This window comes from Schistocerca serialis, chromosome 1, assembly GCF_023864345.2.
Source record: "Schistocerca serialis cubense isolate TAMUIC-IGC-003099 chromosome 1, iqSchSeri2.2, whole genome shotgun sequence".
Classification (NCBI taxonomy): Eukaryota; Metazoa; Arthropoda; class Insecta; order Orthoptera; family Acrididae; genus Schistocerca; species Schistocerca serialis.
Window position 1 is genome coordinate 813,134,556 of NC_064638.1, and position 23,653 is coordinate 813,158,208.

General features: G+C 37.1%; 1 protein-coding gene across 1 annotated transcript in view; it reads right to left on the reverse strand.

Moving 5' to 3' along the window:
* The window catches only part of LOC126484220 (ras GTPase-activating-like protein IQGAP1), a 350,623-nt gene that overhangs the window by 124,646 nt on the left and 202,324 nt on the right, over nucleotides 1–23,653 (reverse strand). The window contains exons 17-19 of the mRNA XM_050107637.1: nucleotides 23,296–23,427; nucleotides 17,052–17,144; nucleotides 1,951–2,115 (exon numbers count right to left, since the gene is read on the reverse strand). Coding sequence (XP_049963594.1) covers nucleotides 1,951–2,115; nucleotides 17,052–17,144; nucleotides 23,296–23,427 — 390 coding nt within the window. The remainder of the gene's footprint in view (nucleotides 1–1,950; nucleotides 2,116–17,051; nucleotides 17,145–23,295; nucleotides 23,428–23,653) is intronic.

Consider the following 23,653-nt stretch of genomic DNA (forward strand, 5'->3'; position numbering starts at 1 on the left):
AGAGACAAATTTTAGATAGGAGTGCTGGCAGCAGGGAGTATGAGGGAGATTCATGGTGAAGGGAGGAGAAGAATAGACATGATGAAACATAATTAAGGAAAATATAAAGGAAAAGAAGATTGCCTGGCTAGTAGAGACAGATGAAGAGGAAAGCATCTCAGGAGCAAGATAGGAGATGCTAGCTTTGCTATTTGACAGATGAGAGGATTGGCCTGGTACATTAATTTTGTGGAGAACTTTATGAGGATGATAGTAGGAAATGCTTCAACTTCTTCTTAAAAGCAGCAGGAGATTGAATTTTGCGCAAGGTAAGGGGCAGTTTGTTCCAGAGGCGGACAGCGGCAACTGAGAAGGAGTTTGCAAAAGTTTTTGTTTTGTGATGTATAATAATGTGAAAGAGGGAGCTCATGTACCAAATTATGCAATTTTTGTTATCAAAGGAAAAAAGATATTTCTGAGGCCCATTCAATACTACAGCAACAAAAAAGACACAACAGAATAAGTAATGAAAATAATGGGGAAACAAAGGTCAATGAAGCCAAAGATTTTCAATAAGGACTGACAATAATGAATTCCTGACAGTAGACAATGAATTTTTGGTACTAACAGTTCTTTTTTCAGTACCAAACCAGACAGTAGTGCAGAGAAGCAAGGGAGATAGGATGGGGAATGACTCATATAATTCAAATTAATATATATATGAGAGGGAGAGAGAGATTTGGGGGGGGGGGCAATAGAGATAAAGAAATGTCATTCTCTACAGCTACATCACCAGCCTTCTGTCTTCTTGCATATTTCTGAAAAATCCTCTCATCCACTTCTTCTTCTAATTTATAAAACTAAATTCAGTCTTTCTCAAAGTCTGGAATTCAATCTAGATTTAGAAGCATTTATATCAACGATTACTGTACACTCTGCAACATTGCTCAGTTTATGCCACACATAGTTAACATTTTCCTTGTCACAGTTGAATATTTTGTGTGGATTGCACTGGCACCTTAAATTTTTATGGCCCTATTAGTATTGCCATTTACCTGAGAAAGGTCAACTTATAACAACCACAGAAAAATATTGTGGGTAAACAAGTTCCATGTTGACAAAGAGTACAAAATTGCAATGTTCCGATTTTTTTTTAGGTCTGTTTAATTCTTTGTTGCAGACACACAGTTTATAGATTACACAGATCACCCTCGAAAATTTTGATACATTCCTGAAATCATTTGAGGAAGTTTTGAGTAAACTAGTGTTATGTAGAGAAGTGTAAATCTCATCATGTGACTGTCAGGAGGGCAAACATTTTACAGATTGTATTTTACCTATGGTGCTGAAGATCTACTGGAACTAGTACCAGCTAGAATACTCATAGCTAACAAACAAAGTAGTTCAACAAATTATGTTATGACATCATCATCTCAGCAGATTCTGTAAATGGTCACCTTTCAGATCATTTAGGTGAGACTTTAGTGTTACAATGTAATACTTAACACAAACCAAGTAAAATTACAAGCACAAGAGAATATTATGCGCAAATAATACAGCTATACTAATACACAGTGTATTTATATTTTCTTTCTTTGACATTTAGAGACACATATTTCCTTCCATTCTTCCTTAATCATTCAAGGTGGCCTATTCTTTTTTTCTGGTGGAAACTACACATTAGATGCTCATGAGATCAACAGAAAGGTCTCCCTGAGCAATATTAGCATATAACTCAACTGTCTATTTGAGATTTCCTTTCATGAACAGATCATGTGTGTGGAGGAAGGTAATGGGGATTAATCATCTGTACAAATAAATGTGTGTTTTACAGGCAAGTACTGATAGCCCTACATTTCTTTATTTAAATTTAACATTTCTGTACTTGATTTTCCCTGGCTTGTCTTCTAGAACATATGGTGACCTAGTAGGTCAACAACTTTGGTAATAATAACAATAAAATAGCCTTACCTGCATCAGTAGCTCTTGTTCATAGTCATCTACGCCATCCTTCAGTAACTTTGCAAAATGACGAACTGCACAAAATGATGGCTGTGCCTCATGAGCAAGGGACAAAAACGCCCGACGAGCAAGGCATCCACGCCAAAATGCTTGGATTTTCACCACAAGTTTCTCCTAGAAAAACAGTTACTCTTAGCACTGAACAAAGGAGCAGGAAATAGATAAGAATTTTATCATGAATGAATACAACACATTTCCTCAATCGTAGAAATGGATAGAAATTAAGATTTCAACAGCAGCTGTAACAATGATTTACTTCCATGATCAGTTTTGCCTAGTGGCCATGAATACTATACCTGCATTGGAAATACAATAGTTACAACTAACATTCTAAGTTCAAGACAACTCTAAGCAAATGGAAGTAGTTACTGTCTGGTCATATGCATACATTTGTTAGCCTCCACAGCCCTGTGTCTTCAGCAAGATGAATTGTGAAAGAATTGTTTGAGGTACAATCACAGACATGAGGGTGTTTATGTGGTCCTCCACACTATCTGCTATCAATCCTATAGAGCATATAGGGAGGCAGGAGTTGTGGTTGGTGTTTGGGAAGTCAACTTAAAAATTCATTTCTAATTTGAATCTCTCATATGAAGTCAAAACAAGTGTCTGTTGTGGAAACTAAACTGTTTACAGTAGAAGCAAAATCTGCTTGCATAGCACAAAATTGGCTGCCACTGTTGTGAAGGAATGAAGGAACAAAGATCAGGGTTTAATGTCTTATCAACAATGAGGCCATTACAGACAGAGCACAACCTCAAACTGTTTTGTTAAGCATAGGGAAGGAAATTGGTCATGCCCTTTCAAAGGAGCCACCCTGGCATTTGCCTAGAGTGATTTAGGGAAACCACGGAAAACTTAAATCTGGATGGCCAAAGGCGGATCTGAACTGCCATCCTTCTGAATGCAAGTTCTGTGTGCTAACCACTGCACCACTTCCTTTTGTGATGGTGTTGTACTAAAAAGGCATTATTGTTACCAGTTGTTTGTTCACAAGAGAAAGCTGTAACACTGTTGCAAAAATTGTAATATGGAAGCACGTAAGGTCTATTGTGAACATGTGTAAAATTAGGGTCCCCTCTAGTAGATTCTGAGTTATAACGACATACAAACATGCTAGTAGGTGGTGGTGATTCTACAGCAGACATCACAAGTCCATAGAATCCAGATGCAATATTCGTGTGCAAAGAACTATATTAGAAACACCAAGCCAGAAGCACGTGGTACCTCTTTTATGCTGACAGCAGTAGAAATATATTTTAGTGTGGTCCCCATAAGACACCAAAGACAGTGGAGAATTATCCTAATGCAAGTCTGCGCAACCACTAGTATAGCAATGTCTTTAGTGCCTGGAGACAATAGTCGCGCGCGCGCGGGTGTGTGTGTGTGTGTGTGTGTGTGTGTGTGTGTGTGTGTGTGTGTGTGTGTGTGGAGGGGGGGGGGGAGGGTAATTTCACTTATTATACTCCTGGAAGCCTGCTTGCACACATCAGGTAGTATTACATAATATGTTATATGTCCACTTCTAGATGCAAGAGTAGGTGCACTAGTTTCCTAAACACTGTTGTTGTATTCTTCACATTCATTAACATCCATGTCATCTACACCATGTATAACTTCCTGTCACATCTACATCAGCACCACTCTCATACCCATTTCCAAAAACTGATTCATTATCATCATCATCACCACCACCACCACCACCACCACCACCCCTCTCACGTGTAGCTGTTAAAACCGGCTGGAGCCTGTAGCCCCTTTCAAAGCGTGTATCATGACCCATTAAAAAATAAAATATAATACCACATCTTACTTCAACAAAACACAATTCCTAACTGTGAATTTGTTCAAACATGCATGTATGTGTATTTCCCATAAATTGGTTACAACAATGGACACACAAATGCTGGCTGAGAAGGTGCATTGTTGCGAAGTTTTTATTTTCATAATAAAGCTGAAATATAGCGTTCAAAATCACATACTATAGGCCTGGGGTATTTTCTGATCACATTCGAAAAATTTCAAATTATTATACTGAGAACTGCAACATAACCATAAATATTTTGCCCATTACAATAAAGAGAGATGATAATGAATTAATTTTTGGAAAGGGTAGAGTCTATAATAAGCATATCGGGCGGATTAGAACCCTGTTTCTTTTTAGTTTAAAGAGCCTTGCTGCCCAAAAAATAAATAAATAAAAAAAACAGACACCACGCAAGGGTTAAAGTCAGTCATTGTGAATGGTATGTGGAATAGTGCACGTTTGAATAGAAGATGCACATCCAATAGCTGGTGCTGGTAATTTTTCACCAAAATTCAGTAAAATATTAAAAATTTTAGCTAATTGATTAGGTAAAGTTCTTTATGAGCTTCCTTAGAGCTTTGCTCTCCTCCTCAAGTGAAGCGCCAGCTAAAGGATTTTTTTTTATCTCCCCCACCCCTACGAATGATGAGATCATAGCTTCATATATTTGTAAAAATATAGTTCTAACAAAATGTTAAGTTGTTTTTCAGAAAGGTTTTCAACAGAAAATGCTATATATGCTTTCACTGATCAAATATTAAATACTCTGAATAAGCGAACATCAACCACTGGGATGCTTTGTGATCTCTTAAAGCCTTCAATTATGTACATCATAGAATTTTTCAGTATAAGCTTAAGTATTGTGGCATGAGTGGGACAGTGCACAACTCTCTTAATTTGTACAGCTACAAGAGTGCAGAAGGTTGAAATAAACGGTTCACATAATGTACAGAAATCAGCAGATCCCTCAAACTGGGGAGGTATCAAGAATGTGTTCCCACAGGGTTCAGTCTTCTTCTTCTTAAAATTGGAGTAGAGATCAAACATAAACAACATTTCCGCCATTTTTAATGTTCATGAAAACCACACATTGCATTTTGTACCACCATATAGCGAGACCTTTGGAGGTGGTGATCTAGATTGCTATAAACATTGGTACCTCTAATACCCGGTAGCACGTCCTCTTGCATTGATGCATGCCTGTATTCATCACGGTATACTATCCACAAGTTCATGAAGTCACTGTTGGTCCAGATTGTCCTACTCTTCAACAGCGATTCGGCGTAGATCCCTCAGAGTTGTTGGTGGGTAACATCGTCCATAAACAGCCCTTTTCAAACTATCCCAGGCATGTTCGACAGGGTTCATGTCTGGAGAACATGCTGGCCACATTAGTAGAGCGATGTCGTTATCCTGAAGGAAGTCATTCACAAGATGTGCATGATTAGAGCGCGGATTGTCGTCCATGAAAACAAATGCCTCTCCAATAAGCTGCCGATATGGTTGCAGTGTCAGTTGGAGAATAACATTCACATATCGTTCAGCCGTTATGGTGGCTTCCATGACCACCAAAGGCATTCAGCCTGACCGGGTTACCAACAGTTCCTGTCTCTCTGTATCTCCCCCATATCCGAACAACATCACTCCGAGATGCCTGGACACTTCCCTTGTTAAGAGCTCTTCCTGGCACAAAGTAACAGTGCAGATGTGTTTGAACTGTGGTATTGACTGTCTAAACATGGCTGTACTACAGAAAACATGAATCGTGTACCTCTTTCCTGGCAGAATGACTGGCTGTCAGACCCCCTCCGCCTAATAGGGGCTGCTTATGCATGGCTGTTTACATCTTTGGGCAAGTTTAGTGAGATCTCTGAATTGTCAAAGGGACTGTCTGTGAAACAATATCCACAGTCTACATATATCTTCAGGAGTTCTGGGAACCGGGATGATCAAAATTTTTTTTCGTGTGTGTATTATTATTATTATTATTATTATTATTTCTTTCCTTTCTCAGACGTTCTGTCTAGTTAAAAATGGAAAGTGACGCGGACTTTGATCAAGCGTGACTTCCTTTTAACTGTACGGTATATGTTACATTGCATTTAGGAACTTTCGGGTAATTGAACATGTATCAATAATTACAGATTTCTGTAGTTGTATATATACGTTTGGCTGTAGCTGTATTGTGCTGATGTACTGGTGGATATTGTGTGGTATGACTCCTGTAGTTGATAGTATAATTGGTATAATGTCAACTTTATCCTGATGCCACATGTCCTTGACTGCCTCAGCCAGTTGGATGTATTTTTCAATTTTTTCTCCTGTTTTCTTCTGTATATTTGTTGTATTGAGTATGGATATTTCGATTAGTTGTGTTAATTTCTTCTTTTTATTGGTGAGTATGATATGGTGTTGTTTTATCTGTTATAATGGTTCTGTTCCAGTATAATTTGTATTCATCATTCTCGAGTACATTTTGTGATGCATACTTGTATGTGGGAACGTGTTGTTTTATTAGTTTATGTTGTATGGCAAGTTGTTGATGTATTATTTTTGCTACATTGTCATGTCTTCTGGTGTATTCTGTATTTGCTAGTATTGTACATCCGCTTGTGATGTGATCTACTGTTTCTATTTGTTGTTTGCAAAGTCTGCATTTATCTGTTGTGGTATTGGGATCTTTAATAATATGCTTGCTGTAATATCTGGTGTTTATTGTTTGATCCTGTATTGCAATCATGAATCCTTCCATCTCACTGTATATATTGCCTTTTCTTAGCCATGTGTTGGATGCGTCTTGATCGATGTGTGCTTGTGTTAGATGATATGGGTGCTTGCCATGTAGTGTTTTCTTTTTCCAATTTACTTTCTTTGTATCTGTTGATGTTATGTGATCTAAAGGGTTGTGGAAGTGGTTATGATTGCAATGGTGTAGCCGATGTATTTATATGAGTGATTGCTCTGTGTATTTTTCTAGTTTCTGCTCGTTCTAGAAAGAATTTTCTTAAATTGTCTACCTGTCCATAATGTAGGTTTTTTTATGTCGATAAATCCCCTTCCTCTTTCCTTTCTGCTTAATGTGAATCTTTCTGTTGCTGAATGTATGTGATGTATTCTATATTTGTGGAATTGTGATCGTGTAAGTGTATTGAGTGCTTCTAGTTCTGTGTTACTCCATTTCACTACTCCAAATGAATAGCTCAATATTGGTATAGCATAAGTATTCGTAGTTTTTGTCTTGTTTCTTGCTGTCAATTCTGTTTTCAGTATTTTTGTTAGTCTTTGTCTATATTTTTATCTATTCCTATGTTTTGTCTGTATCCTAGATATTTATAGGCATCTGTTTTTTCCATTGCTTCTATGCAGTCGCTGTGGTTATCCAATATGTAATCTTCTTGTTTAGTGTGTTTTCCCTTGACTATGCTATTTTTCTTACATTTGTCTGTTCCAAAAGCCATATTTATATCATTGCTGAATACTTCTGTTATCTTTAGTAATTGGTTGAGTTGTTGATTTGTTGCTGCCAGTAGTTTTAGATCATTCATGTATAGCAAATGTGTGGTTTTGTGTTGATTTTGTGTTGATATGTTCCAGTAATATTATATCCATAATTTGTATTATTTAGCATGTTGGATAGTGGGTTCAGAGCAAGGCAGAACCAGAAAGGAGTCTGCTTGGTATATTCCATGTTTAATCTGTATTGGCTGTGATGTGATATTATTTAAATTTGTTTGGATATTAAGTGTGGTTTTCCAATTTTTCATTACTATGTTTTGGAACTGTATCAATTTAGGATCTACTTTGTATATTTCCAATATCTGTAGTAACCATGAGTGGGGTACACACTCAAAAGCTTTTTGGTAATCAGTGTAGCGACCTTTGTTTAGTTTTAGCTTGATATGTCACCTCTGCATCTATTATCAGTTGCTCTTTACATTCTCGTGATCCTTTGCAGCAGCCTTTTTGTTCTTCATTTATAATTTTGTTCTGTGTTGTATGTGTCATTAATTTCTGTGTAATGACTGAAGTTAATATTTTGTATATTGTTGGTAGGCATGTTATGTGGCGATATTTTGCTGGGTTTGCTGTGTCTGCTTTATCTTTAGGTTTCAGATAAGTTATTCCTTGTGTAAGTGTATCAGGGAATGTGTATGGGTCTGCAATGTAACTGTTAAATAATTTAGTTAGATGTGAATGTGTTGAGGTGAACTTCTTTAGCCAGAAATTTGCTATTTTATCTTTTCAAGGGGCTTTCCAATTGTGCGTAGAATTAATTGCTCGGGTGACTTCACGTTGCAAAATTATCACTTCAGGCATTTGTGGTATCATCTTGTATGTGTCTGTTTCTGCTTGTATCCACCGTGCGTGTCTGTTATGTTGTACCGTGTTTGACCATATGTTGCTCCAGAAGTGTTCCATGTCTGTTATGTTTGGTGGATTGTCTATTTTAATGTGTATGTTATCTATTGTCTGGTAAAATTTCTTTTGGTTTGTGTTGAATGTTTGGTTTTGTTTCCTTCTATTTTCACTTTTTTTGTATCTTCTAAGTCGTTTGGCCAGTGCTTGTAATTTCTTCTTCTTTTCATCTAATTGCTCTATCGCTTCTTGTTGTGAGATTTTACCTAACCTTTTTTGTTTTTTGTCTGATATTTCATTTCTTATAAATTGTGTTAGCTGTCCGATGTCTGTTCTAAGTTTTTCTATTCTGATCTGTAGCCTGTGCTGCTTTGCTGGTTTTGTGGGTTTCTTCTGTGCGTTGGTTGGTTCTGATCTCTGCCTAGTGTGTATATTTAGTGTAGTGAGTGCTCCTATATAAATCAGTAGTTGTAACTCTTCCATAGTTATATTTTCATTTATTTTGTTGTGTATGATTGTGTTGATAATTGTTATTGTTGTTTCGACTTGTGGGTTATTTGGTGGTCTATGCAAGAATGGTCTAATGTCTGTATTTGTGTCTTTGTATTCTATATATGTCAGCTGAAATTTTTCTTCTATATGTAAGATGTGTGTCACTTCATGTTCTATTTGTGCTTGTTCTGGTGGCTGTCTTAAGATTTTGTTTTTCTCCGACTGTTTAATTGATGTGTGTTGTTCTTTGTTTGTTTGCTCTGTGATGTTTGGGTCCATTGCTGTATTTTCTTCTTCTTCTGATTGTACATTACTTTGTTCCAGTATCTGTTGTACCCTTGTTGTTTGATGTTTTCTAATTCTGACTGGGCTATCCTGTTATTTTTGATTATTACACAGATCTGATCAGCCAGTCATTGTTCTGTTAAAAGTTTTAATTCTGGGTATCTGGTAATAAATGTTGTGAATACTTGTGATCTGTATCCAGTTGTGTTGGTTCCTAAGTTTGTCACATGGTAATAACAGAACATGAGGTGTCTGTTAACTTCATCTGACCATCTTATCCTCTGTCTTTGTTTTCCTTCTAGGGTGGTTGCAGGAAGTATATCCTGCAAAACACCTCTATTTGGATTTAAATCTTTTACCATGTGGCTAGCAGTGTCATTACCACTGTGGACAGGCATAGGGTTCAAGCGTCGTCCCCGACCATGACAGCGCTTGTCCGAGGCTTCATTAGTTCTGTCCTGAACCAACTAATCACACTAAAAGGGGGAGGGGGGGGGGGGTTAGCCCTATTAGTGGTTTGTTATTTTCGTCGCCTTTTACGACTGGCAGAACATTCCGGAGGCCTACTCTTTTCCTGGACCTCCACGGGATTTATTATTATTATTATTATTATTATTATTATTATTATTATTATTATTATTATTGACTTGCCACTCTATATTCACAAAGATGCAAAGCTAATTCTTTTTGCTGATGTAACAAGTATGGTAATCATATACAACAAACATAAACTAGCCGAGGAAATTGTAAATAATGTCTTTCAGAAAATTATAAGTGATTCTCTGCAAATGACTCTCAGCAAATTTTGACAAAACACAGTATATAAAGTTCTGTATGGTAAATGGCATAACACAATTAATAAATATATACTTTGAGCAGAAGTGTGTAGCTAAGGGAGACCTTTAAAATTTTTGGATAAGTGCACTGATGCGAGATGGAACTGGAGGGACCACGTTCATGATTTGCTGAAATGTTCGAATTCAGTGACTTCTGGTACTAGGGTTACTGCAAATTTGGTGATGATAATATCAGTAAATTAGCTTACTATTTTCATTCACTGTTTTTGCATGGCATCATATTTTGTGGTGATCCATCACTAAGGGAAAAAAATATTCACTATACAAAAGTGTGTAACCAAAATAATAGCTTGAGCTCAACCAAGAACATCTTGCAGACATTTATTTAAGGAACTAGGATACTCACAGAAGCTTCACAATACATAGACATTCACTTACAAAATTTTGTTATTAATAACAAATCCAAATTCAAAAGCAATACCATAGCTACAACAATAGCAGAAAGACTAATCTTTACTATTCTGGGTAAAATCTAACTGTAACAAAGAAAGGGATGAATCACACTGCCACTAAAGTCTTTGATCATTTACTAAATAGCATCAAAAAAGATAACCAACAAGCATTTAAAAATGAATTAAATGAATTTCCAAATGAAAATTTCTTATACTCAAAATGATGGATTTTTTGACATAATCAGTAATTTTACAATTACCAAAAAAAATTTAATTATGTTATGTAAAGAGACTTCTTATTAAACTGGCATATTCCAAATCATCACAAAGTTCATGATCTGTGGAACAAGTATTAAAAAAAAGTCTAATCTAATCTACAGATTTGGAAGACAAATATGCCCAGTCTGATCAGACAGATGCACTAAATATTTTTGAATTTTTTTTCTAAAAAGAAAATAAATGAAACTCCAAATTAAACTCTCCCATCATCTTTGTATAAGCACCAAGCACACCCACCCACTATTTGTCAGAAGGATCTTCGACACTTTAAGGTTCTCTCAAGTTTCTTAACCATAATGACAGAATTATGAAGGGATTACCAACAAAGTCATCATCTTGGTAAGAAATGTAACAAGTGGAGCCTGGAAACCTTGATGGAGATGTACAGTGCTTGACGCATTCCCTAGACCAATACGAGGTCGCAAGCATTAAGAAACCAACGATTTCAATCTGGCTGATTCCGAATTGCGAGTAAAAATGTGATGCAGTCATGTAGCATCTACAAACAAACAGCCCAGACACAGTATAAAGAGGCCACCAGTTGACAAGCGGGACGGAGTTCAACAGTCTGAGAATTCTTGCTAACAGACAAGCCTTGTGTGTCCATCAGTCGACAGCAGTAAATTTTGTGAATGAAAGAATATTCAATTAAGTATGTACACTAAGAAGGACTTGGGTTCTTGCCTGTATGCACCTCTGGACTGTGGGTAGTTAGTCTCTCATGACTATGACTGATTGTCACTTACAATATGATGCGTAACAGAACTTGAGAGTCTATTTGAACAATAAGAAACTGGCTCATTTTCATGATTCGAGTGCAAGTGATAGACAATGCAGGCTATCTGTTCTAGTAATTTGAGTATCTAGTAAGCCCCCTCTATGTTCTACGCTCATTGAAATTATGACTCAGGGTGTGTGCCCTTCAACATGTACAGGTAAACTTAGGAAGAAGTAATAAAATCAGACCAAATTACCAACCCAAGAGCTCGTTCCTACATTTCTACCTCCCTAGTCTGATACCTAACTCTGTTCTGTCTCCAACCACAGAGACCTGATAAACCTCAGCTAGACCCTGTCATTGACTTATTCCCTTGTAAGAAGCCACTCAGATTGCAAAGAGTCAATAGACCTGGAAGATCCCACACCGCTACCTATTCGAATGAGGGATTCATATACCTATGTTGTGACCCACATCCAATTACAAAGTAATCTTTTGAGTACGGACACTGTAAAAATAGGCAGCATACAAGACACCTATTTACTGTTAATATATGTGCTGATCTACTGAGCCATGCTATAATGACTGGTACTGATATTAGATGAAGCATTTTAGAAAAGTAGCCTTTAAGTGAAGTCTGAACCTCACCACTTCTTAAATTTTGAATAAAAATCATCAGCAATGATGGCCAAATACTTCTGGCATAACAAGTCAGTTCTGACAATGGCCTTGTCAAAGAGTGCCGAGGACGGGGCAGATTCCCTTGTTGTGGGAAATTGCTCCCGCCAAAAGACAGAAGACTCAGCAATGATCAACGGCATGAGGATGCAGAAGGCAAAGGAAACCACTGCATTTAAGACACAATGTATATCCACAGGACACGTGGCCTGTAACTGAAAAAGTGTCATGATGATCTCTCCATTTGCAAAAGATACCAGACTAGTCTCCTGTTCGGATCTCCAGAGACCTGCCAAGAGGGAAGATGTGTTATGAATACAAAGGTGGGGCAAAGAGAGAGTTACTGTGCACAGATCAGTGCTAAGGTTGTTCCCATCAGAATCAACACCCAACCAACAGTGACAATAGTTCAGGCACACTGAACAGATAATTCGGTACATAAAGGAGTATAAAAATATAATAGTAACGGAGGATTGGAATGCAGTTGTAGGACGAGTAGATGAAGGGGTTACGGGATAATATGGGCTTGGTAGTACGAATGAGAGAGAAGAAAGACTAAGATATGCAATAAATTTCAGCTTGTACTGGTGAATACTCTGTTCAATTCAGTGATGATGAAGAGTGGGCTGAAGTTTAAGAGACAGTCAGGAAGAATCAATGTGGAAATAAGTGGGATATAGAAGTACGAAGGGATGAAGAGAGACATGAATTTCTCTGAGGCTATAGATAATGCAATAATGAATAGTTCAGTTGGTAGGTCAGTTGAAGAGAAATAGACATCTCTAAAGAGGGCAAGCACAAAAGCTGGAAAGAAAAACTTAGGCACAAAAAGGGGGGAAAAAAGATAGGTAACAGAAGAAATACTTCAGTTTATTAACAAAAGAAAGAAGAAAAAAATGTTCACAGAAATTCAGGAATACAGAAATACAATTCATTAGGAACGAAATAAATAGGAATTTCAGTGAAGCTAAGGCAAAATGTCTGCATCAAAAAAGTGATGAAATCAAAAAATAAATGATTGTTGGAAGGACTGACTCAGCATATAGAAAAGTCAAAACAACTTTCAATGGAATTAAATGAAAGGGCGGTAACATTAAGAATGTGACGGGAATTTCTTTGTTAAATGCATGTGGGAGAGCAGATAGGTGGAAAGAGTACACTGAAGTCCTCTATGAGAATGATGTGATAGAAGAAGAAACAGGAATTGACAAGAAAAGAGTTAGGTGATCCCATATTGCAATCAGAATTTAAGAGAGCTTTGGACGACTTAAGATAAAATAAATCACAATGGATAGATAAGATTCCATCAGAATTTCAAAAATCATTGGGGAAGTGGCAACAAAACGGCTGTTCATGTTGATGTGTAAAATATGAGACTGGAGATGTACCATTAGACTTTCAGAAAATCATCATCCACACAATTCAGGAGAAAGAAAACTGGCATTCTACGGATCGGAGCGTGGAATGTCAGATCCCTTAATCGGGCAGGTAGGTTAGAAAATTTAAAAAGGGAAATGGATAGGTTAAAGTTGGATATAATGGGAATTAGTGAAGTTCAGTGGCAGGAGGAACAAGACTTTTGGTCAGGTGAATAAAGGGTTATAAATACAAAGTCAAATAGGAGTAATGCAGGAGTAGGTTTAATAATGAATAAAAAAATAGGAGTGCAGGTAAGCTACTACAAACAGCATAGTGAATGCATTATTGTGGCCAAGATAGACACGGAGCCCATGTCTACTACAGTAGTACAAGTTGATATGCTAACTAGCTCTGCAGTTGATGAAGAACTTGATGAAATGTATGATGAGATAAAAGAAATTATTCAGGAAGTGAAGGGAGATGAAAATTTAATAGTCATGGGTGACTGGAATTCGACCATTTGAAAAGGAAGAGAAGGAAACTTAGTAGGTGAATATGGATTGGGGCTAAGAAATGAAAGAGGAAGCTGCCTGGCAGAATTTTGCACAGAGCATAACTTAATCATAGCTAACACTTGGTTCAAGAATCATGAAAGAAGGTTGTATGCATGGAAGAACCCTGGAGATACTAAAAGGTTTCAGATAGATTACATAATGCAAGACAGAGATTTAGGAACCAGATTTTAAATTGTAAGACATTTCCAGGGGCAGATATGGACTCTGACCACAATATATTGGTTATGAACTGTAGATTAAAACTGAAGAAACTGCAAAAAGGTGGGAATGTAAGAGATGGGGAACTGGATAAACTGAAAGAACCAGAGGTTGTACAGAGCTTCAGGGAGAGCATAAGGGAACAATTGACAGGATTTAGGGAAAGAAATATAGTAGAAGAAGAATGGGTAGCTTTGAGGAATGAAATAGTGAAGGCAGCAGAGGATCAAGTAGGTCAAAAGACGAGGGTTAGTAGAAATCCTTGGGTAACAGAAGAAATATTGAATTTAATTGATGAAAGGAGAAAATACAAAAATGCAGCAAGTGAAGCAGGCAAAAAGGAATACAAATGTCTCAAAAATGAGATCGACAGGACGTGCAAAATGGCTAAGCAGGAATGGCTACAGGACAAATGTAAGGATGTAGAGGCTTATCTCACTAGGGGTAAGATAGATAGTGCCTACAGGAAAATTAAAGAGACCTTTGGAGAAAAGAGAACCACTTGCATAAATATCAAGAGCTTAGATGGAAACCCAGTTCCAAGCAAAGAAGGGAAAGCAGAAAGGTGGAAGGAGTATATAGAGGGTCTATACAGGGGCAATGTTCTTGAGGACAATATTATGGAAATAGAAGAGGAGGTAGATGAATATGAAATGGGAGATATGGTACTGTGTGAAGAGTTTGACAGAGCACTGAATGACCTGAGTCGAAACAAGGCCCCAGGAGTAGACAACATTTCATTAGAACTACTGACAGCCTTGGGAGAACCAGTCCTGACAAAACTCTACCAGCTGGTGAGCAAGATGTATGAGACAGACGAAATTCTCTCAGAATGGAAAAACTAGTAGAAGCCGACCTCGGGGAAGATCCGTTTGGATTCCGTAGAAATGCTGGAACACGTGAGGCAATACTGACCCTACGACTTATCTTAGAAGAAAGATTAAGGAAAGGCAAACCCACGTTTCTAGCATTTGTAGACTTGGAGAAAGCTTTTGACAATGTTGACTGGAATACTCTCTTTCAAATTCTGAAGGTGGCAGGGGTAAAATACAGGGAGCGAAAGGCTATTTACAATTTGTACAGAAACCAGATGGCAGTTATAGCAGTCGAGGGACAAGAAAGGGAAGCAGTGGTTGGGAAGGGAGTGAGACAGGGTTGTAGCCTTTCTCCGATGCTATTCAATCTGTATATTGAGCAAGCAGTAAGGGAAACGAAAGAAAAGTTCGGAGTAGGTATTAAAATCCATGGAGAAGAAATAAAAACTTTAAGGTTTGCTGATGACATTGTAATTCTGTCAGAGCACAGCAAAGGACTTGCAAGAGCATTTGAACGGAATGCACAGTGTCTTGAAAGGAGGATATAAGATGAAGAACAACAAAAGCAAAACGAGGATAATGGAATGCAGTCAAGTTAACTCAGGTGATGCTGAGGGAATTAGATTAGGAAATGAGGCACTTAAAGTAGTAAAGGAGTTTTGCCATTTAGGGAGTAAAATAACTGATGATGGTCGAAGTAGAGAGGATATAAAATGTAGGCTGGCAATGGCGAGGAAAGCGTTTCTGAAGAAGAGAAATTTGTTAACATCCAGTATTGATTTAAGTGTCAGGAAGTCATTTCTGAAAGTATTCGTATGGAGTGTAGCCATGTATGGAAGTGAAACATGGACGATAAATAGTTTGGACAAGAAGAGAATAGAAGCTTTCGAAATGTGGTGCTACAGAAGACTGCTGAAGATTAGATGGGTAGATCACATAACTAATGAGGAAGTATTGAATAGGATTGGGGAGAAGAGAAGTTTGTGGCACAACTTGACCAGAAGAAGGGATCGGTTGGTAGGACATGTTCTGAGGCATCAAGGGATCACCAATTTAGTATTGGAGGGCAGCGTGGAGGGTAAAAATCGTAGGGGGAGACCAAGAGATGAATACACTAAGCAGATTCAGAAGGATGTAGGTTGCAGTAAGTACTGGGAGATGAAAAAGCTTGCACAGGATAGAGTAGCATGGAGAGCTGCATCAAACCAGTCTCAGGACTGAAGACCACAACAACAACAACATACACTCGCACACACACACACACACACACACACACACACACACACACACACACACACACACACACACACACATATCCATCCACACATATACAGACACATTCTGCTTGTGTCTGTATATGTGTGGATGGATATATGTGTGTGTGTGCGCGAGTGTATACCCATCCTTTTTTCTCCCTAAGGTAAGTCTTTCCGCTCCCGGGATTGGAATGACTCTTTACCATCTCCCTTAAAACCCACATCCTTTTGTCTTTCCCTCTCCTTCCCTCTTTCCTGATGAGGCAACAATTTGTTGCGAAAGCTTGAATTTTGTGTGTATGTTTGTGTTTGTTTGTGTGTCTATCGACCTGCCAGCGTTTTTGTTCGGTAAGTCACCTCATCTTTGTTTTTATATATAATTTTTCCCACGTGGAATGTTTCCTTCCATATTATATATATATATATATATATATATATATATATATATATATATATATATATATATATATATATATATATATATGCATGCTTGTGTCTGTATATGTGTGGATGGATATGTGTGTGTGTGCGCGAGTGTATACCCGTCCTTTTTTACCCCTAAGGTAAGTCTTTCCGCTCCCGGGATTGGAATGATTCCTTACCTTCTCCCTTAAAACCCACTTCCTTTCGTCTTTCCCTCTCCTTCCCTCTTTCCTGATGAGGCAACAGTCTGTTGCGAAAGCTTGAATTTTGTGTGTATGTATGTGTCTGTTTGTGTTTCTACCAATGCATGGCTTACCTACAGGCTGAGGATGTCTTAAACCCAACTCTTTAATTTCTGCAGTTGAAAATATTCCATCATTGTAGTCTCAGATGGTCACTGAATGCACAAAATAATGCTAGTATTGAATGTTGAGTCTAAGGCAATGGACAATGTAATAGTATCTAGAAATACCAATAGTCTTGGATAAGTTGATTATGAGTGTTTTTGACATAAAATAAAAGCAAGAACTATTAAAACCAATTCATTTATTAATACTCACATGCTCACGATAGAAATCCAATGGGTCTTTAACACTTTGATGCTTTTTCAATTGACAATAAAGGCGGCGTGCCAGTATTCCTCGCCACCAAGCCTGAAAAAAATGCATCTGCTATAATGATGCTCAGTTCTATATTAATGTGTTGGTGAGAAGTGTACAAATCCTGGGACATGAATTCCCAAGGGAGCACATTTTTTTAAAAAAATGTGTGTGTGTGTGTGTGTGTGTGTGTGTGGGGGGGGGGGGGGGGTGTCAATACCTACATATTAAAGTCTCAAATCGTGAGAAATGTGAATAATATAGCTGCATTAGCAACAGAATGTACAATGAAGTTAGAAAGTAATAATAATTAATGTTCTACTTGGAATAAATGCTTGAAGGAAATGTTTTGAATAGTGTCTCCTGTGTTACTGCACTAAAGGTAAATGTAAATATATTGCCAATATACAACTGGTATATTGCCAATCTACCACTTTTTGTTCTAAAAAGTACACTAAGGTCATATGGCATGAATGGCAGGGAGACCCCGTAGTATTTACAAGTGTTAATTGAGTAGCAAATATCATTTCCCGGTTTCTTACAGAAGGTTAGATTTTAGATTAGATTTACTTTCATTCCAATTGATCAGTAGTGAGGAGGTCCTCCAGGATGTAGAACATTTCAGAAGAACAATAATACATGAAAAATATTTACAACTGAAACAAATAAGCTAATGAACCTTCCACAGGTCCCAAGTGGAATGATTGTCATTTCTTTTGATGAACACAGTATGAAAGAATCATTTTACAAACACTAATGCACTGAATTAAAAAGTTTTTTTTTTAATTTACAAGGTAATAAACATGTAATAGAACTACTATAATAATTATTTACAATGAACACATTACTGCACTGAAATGGTGCAGAAGTTAGATAGTACTTACACACACACACACACACACACACACACACACACACACACACACACACACACACATCAGTTGGTTCTACTGAGAAATTCATCAATGGAGTAGAAGGAGTTAGCCACCAATAAATCCTTTAGGCTTCTCTTAAACTGAGTTTCATTGGTTGTTAAGCTTTTTACAGCTGCTGGCAAGTTATTGAAAATGTGTGTTCCTGAATAGCACACCTTTTTGTACAAGACTAAGTGACTTTAAATCCTTGTGAAGATTATTCTTATTTCTAGTATTGATTCCATGAATTGAGCTGTTGGTTTGAGAAAGTGATATATTTTTAATGACAAATTTCATTAAGGAATAAATATATTGGGAAGCAGTAGTTAGTATCCCTAGTTCCCTAAACAGGCTTCTGCAGGATGTTCTTGAGTTCACACCACATATAACTCTTACTGCAGGTTTTTGTGCCCAGGAAACTTTAGCTTGGCTGATGAATTACCCCAAAAAATAATCCTATATGACATTATGGAATGAAAGTAAGCGTAGAATGCCAGCTTTTTCATTTTTATATCCCCAATGTTTGACACAATTCGCATTGCAAATAGAGATTCATTAAGACGCTTCAGCAGTTCTGTGGTGTGCTCCTCCCAGTTGAATTAATTATCACGCTGTAATATCAAGAATTTAACACTGTCCACTTCTTCTATCTGCTTGTTGTCATATGTTAGGCATATACTCATGGGTCACCCCTTACAAGTTCTTAACTGCATGTAGTGTGTTTTTTCAAAGTTTAGTGACAAAGAATTGGCTAGGAACCAGAGATTAATGTCCACAAATATTTTATTAGCCAATATTTCTAAGGCTACACTTGATTTGCTATTTATTGCAATGTTTGTATCATCGGCAATCAAAACAAACTTGGCAACTGGTAATGTTACTGATGAAAGGTCATTGATATACACAAGAAAAAGTAAGGGGGCCCTAAAATAGATCCTTGTGGGACCCCACATGTAATTACTTCCCAGCTGGGTGATGCGTGATAGCTTAATACATGTCTCTTTCCTAATAACATCCTTTGTTTCCTGCCAGAGATAGAAGGTTTGAACCATTTTGCAGCATTTCCTGTTACACCATAATATTCTAATTTACTTAAAAGGATATTGTGATTTACACAGACAAATGCCTTTGACATATCACAAAATATACCGGTTGCCTGCAGTTTTTTGTCTAATGTATTAAGCACATTTTCACTGTAAGTGTAGTAGCCTTCTCAATATCAGAACCCTTTAGAAATCCGAACTGGAACTTTGACAGTATGTTATTTGAGATAAGATGGTTATACAGCCAATTGTACGTTCCTTTTTCTAAAATTTTTGAAAATGCTGGCAAAAGTGAAGTTGGATGGAAATTTGATGCTATTTCTTTATCTCCCTTCTTAAACAGTGGCTTAACTTCAGCATATTTCAACCATTCAGTAAACATTCCACTGATAAATGGCTGGTTACACAGGTAGCTTAATATGTTACTTAGCTCAGAATCACATTCTTTAATTAGCTTTGTTGATATTTCTTCATACTCACTAGATGTTTTTGATTTTAAAGATTTTATGGGGGAAATTATTTCTGCTGGAGTAGTTAGGGTCAAATTGATATTATGAAAGTTGCTTGAAATGTCTGGTCTGAGCTATTCCATAGCAGCATCTACAGAACCTGACAACCCCACCTTTTCAGTAACAGTTATAAAATATTTGTTAAAAAGTTCTGCAACACTACACACATCTGTCCCCAACGTATCATTTACTCTTAATGCTATTTGTCCCTCTTCATGTCTGGTTCTACTGGTCTCCTCCTTCACTATATCCCATATTGTCTTTACTTTGTTATCTGATATTACTATTTTTCCTTGTAATATACTTGCTTTGATGTCCATATTACAGTCTTAAATATTGTGCAGTATTTCTTGTAATGTGCTTTAGCATCAACATCAGAACTGCTTCGGATTGACAGATACAGTTTCCTTTTTGTTTTACAAGATACCCCTATTCCTTGAGTAATCCATGGCTTCTTTGTAGACTTTGCTCTAACCTTTGTTAGTTTTGGGGGAAAACAGTGTTCAAATAAGGTAAGCACTTTATTAGCAAAAGTGTTATATTTTTCATTCATGCCATGAGCACTGTAAACATCAGTCCAGTGAATGTGTCCTAAAATAATCAATTTTTGGCTTATTGATTACCCTCTTGAGCTCAGATTTAACAGATTTTATATCCTGTTCAGTATTAACATTTAACAGAAGGAACTGCATGTCATGGTCTGAGAGGCCATTGACTACTGGTTTTGTAACATAATTTTGTTCATTGGACTTTTCTATAAAGATATTATCAATGGCTGTTTGTGAGCAATTGGCTACCCTAGTGGGGAACTTTACAGTGGGAATTAAGTTGAATGATAGTGTTACTAAACCAAATAAGTTCTTATTGGGAGAGTCTTTCAGGAAATCTACATTGAAATCACCAGCAACCACTATTTCTTTGTTTTTGGTTGTTAAATGGGCAAGCGTCCAGGTGGTTTATGAACAGATTAAAGTTACCTGCAGGTGATCGATATACACTTAATATTATGGTGGATTTTTTGCGAAATTCTACTTCTGTTGCAAATGCTTCCATATGCTGTTCTAGGCAAAATTTATGAATGTCTATGTTCTTAAATTTATGACAGTTCCTGATGAATGTGGCAACTCCTCCTTTCTCCATTTCTGCTCTACAAAAGTGAGATGCTAACCTAAACCCTGTAACACTTAAAAGTTCTATACCAGTGGCCACATGATGTTCAGAGAGGCAGATCATGTCAGCTGGGTTTGAGGATTTTAATTCATCTATGCAGATAATTAATTCATTAATTTTATTTTGCAGTCCTCGACTATTTTGATGCAATAAAGATAGCTGACATTTCACACTGACTGAGTTAAAATTGAGTAGAGTTGAAATATTTGCTGACTGTTGCAAATTCTTAACCAACAGGTGTTCATGCTGATGTAATAAGCTAGAATTATGTTTTTTGGTTTCTTTCTCAAACTGAAGGTTTGTCTTAGTCCTAAACTCTCTTAAAATTTGGTTTCTTTCTGTCCTTCCTACCCTAAAAAAGGGTCTTTTCTGAACCCTATAACCACTGGTATTTTGTCACTCATGACAGTGCCTCCCCCTTTAGCTTTCCTGCTATTTTCCCAACCAGTTTACCCTTACCTTTCCTGTTGATGTGAGGTCCATGCCTAGTATAATCCCACCTATTGAGAGAATCAACAGGAACCACACCAATGTGTGATCCTGCACCCGATATAAGCAGCCGTTCCAACTCCAAATTAACTCTCTTGACAGAAGAGTTCAAATGAGGTCAGTCATGGCACCCAAGAACAGATACAAACTCAACACTAGTATGTTTCGACACTGGTGCAATCTTTGCCAGGTCACTCTATACTGTACGCAGGATCTCTGTCAATACTATTACCTGCCCCACCCACTATAACCATGGTGTCTTCCTTCATGAAATCTTTGCAAAGTGATCCTAAATCCTCTGTCACCTGCTCCAGACCAGCACTAGGTTTAAAAAAATTGGTGACCTGGTATCTGATCCTATTTTATACAGCAAAAGTTGGCCAACACCTCTTCCATGGGAACTACCTAACAACAACAGTTACTTTCCCTTTACTGATTTCCCTACATTCTTACTTTTCAATTTACTGCTGAAAGTTTGTTGTGCCCTGTCTACACCTGCAACTGCTTGAGGCTCACCAGCTTCTAACTGAAGCAACAGGTCAAATCTATTTTCCACATTCACCACGAAGCTCTTAGACAAAGTTCTAGGGCTGTTCCTCCTGTTGCCTGTTGTCACATCCCACCTCTCTTTACCCTTCTCCCTCCTTAACCTGTCAAGATCTCCCCTGGCCTTGTCTAACTCCGCCTGAAGGGTGGCAATTTTCCCCTCCTGTTCTAGTATATTCGTATCTCTACTACATATCCTATAAAACCACTGATGAGTCTCATTTACCAGGGATAAAACTAAATATAGTAGTACATAATGAATGTCTGTATGGGTGATTAGCAAAGCAACTTTTCTCTAGTCCCACTGGTACAGAAAAGAAGATACTAACAACCATAACATAAGAAGTTATCCAAGTCTTTTATACAATTCCTGTTTGCGATTTTGAAATCATATAATAAAATACCATTCTGATGGGATAGAATGTTATAGTTATGCAGGAATTCCATTTCAGAGGGCAGGTAAACAATATTATTATTTGATTGGCTTCAGAATTCCACTAGTAAAATATTTCCACAATAATTTAAAATTATAACAGAAAGTATGAACAGATTTCTAAGAGGGTCAGTTTATGAAGTTCATATTCCATTAAAACATCACACTCTTCATTTAAGAAATGTATGGATAACACTGAGTGTTATAAGTGCTTCTCTTTTAATCTTTTTATTGTTGTTGTTGTTGTTGTTGTTGTTGTTGTTATTGCAAAATCTTTCTGAGTGGATGGATGAATGAATGCAAAGAAAACTGAAAATATGACCATAAAATAAATAGTGAGTGTGGACTATACATAAGAATGTCAACACATCCAGGGCTCTTGTCTTTTCTTCTCGTGTGCACATCCTAAACTTTTGTTTATATAGTCTTATTGACTAGACTGGTGCATTTGAAGTTAACTTATGTAATATGAAACAAAGTAGGATATAGGGAATCTTTGTGGCACAATTGTTAGGACAGGTGTCCAACAGCAAACTATCATGAGAAAAATAGACAGCCTCAAACAAAAAAAAGAGAAAGAAGAAGGAGGAGGAAATAAATAATTAAATAAATACACATGCCCCGCCCCATAGAGTGGAAATGAATAAATGTGAGATAATAAAACAAAAGGGTTTTCTTTTCTGGAACACACAGCTTCAAGAAAATGTCAACAATTACATTTAATTTGCTGGTGAATGCTAGACCAACAAAAAAAGCAAACTACAGGCAGCAAAATTATTGAACCGCACACCTAATACTCTTGAATAAATTTTTTGTTCGCTAGCACAATGGAAGTTATATTTACTTTGCCTATTGTCCTTCACAATATGATATCAAAAGTAACAGCAGTTAACAGGGTGATGAATACAGCTGCAGGAAACAAATAGCATAACAGTATATTTCAAAATGTACAAAATTTAATGTCCACTGATTATTCTTAGGGCCCATTACAGCACACCACAAAACACAGTTAAATTACAATGAAAGTGTCAGAGTGGATGTTTTAATTCTCTACACAACATACAGACATAATAGATTAAACGGAATATATTTAGATTGTACCTGGATCTTCACTATATATTTGACAAGTTTTGTTCTTGAGAACTTTTGACGAACAAGCCATCCTCTGCAGTGTGCTTGCAGACGTATTATGGACTCAATACTTGGCTGCCGTCTATGTAGGCCAAGCACACCCTGAAAATGAAGTCACGATCAGTTACACACCAAGATGACTAACGGTATCCACTGTTAAGTTGAAATATTATGAGGTTATACAACAGGCTGACAATGTGATACTGACCAAATGCGCAATTTGTGATAAGCTCAATAAGAAACACTCTTGTATACAATGATTCTCATATATTAAAAACAGAATATTTATTAAAAAACGAAAATAGACAACAGAAAAGCTATTTCGAGG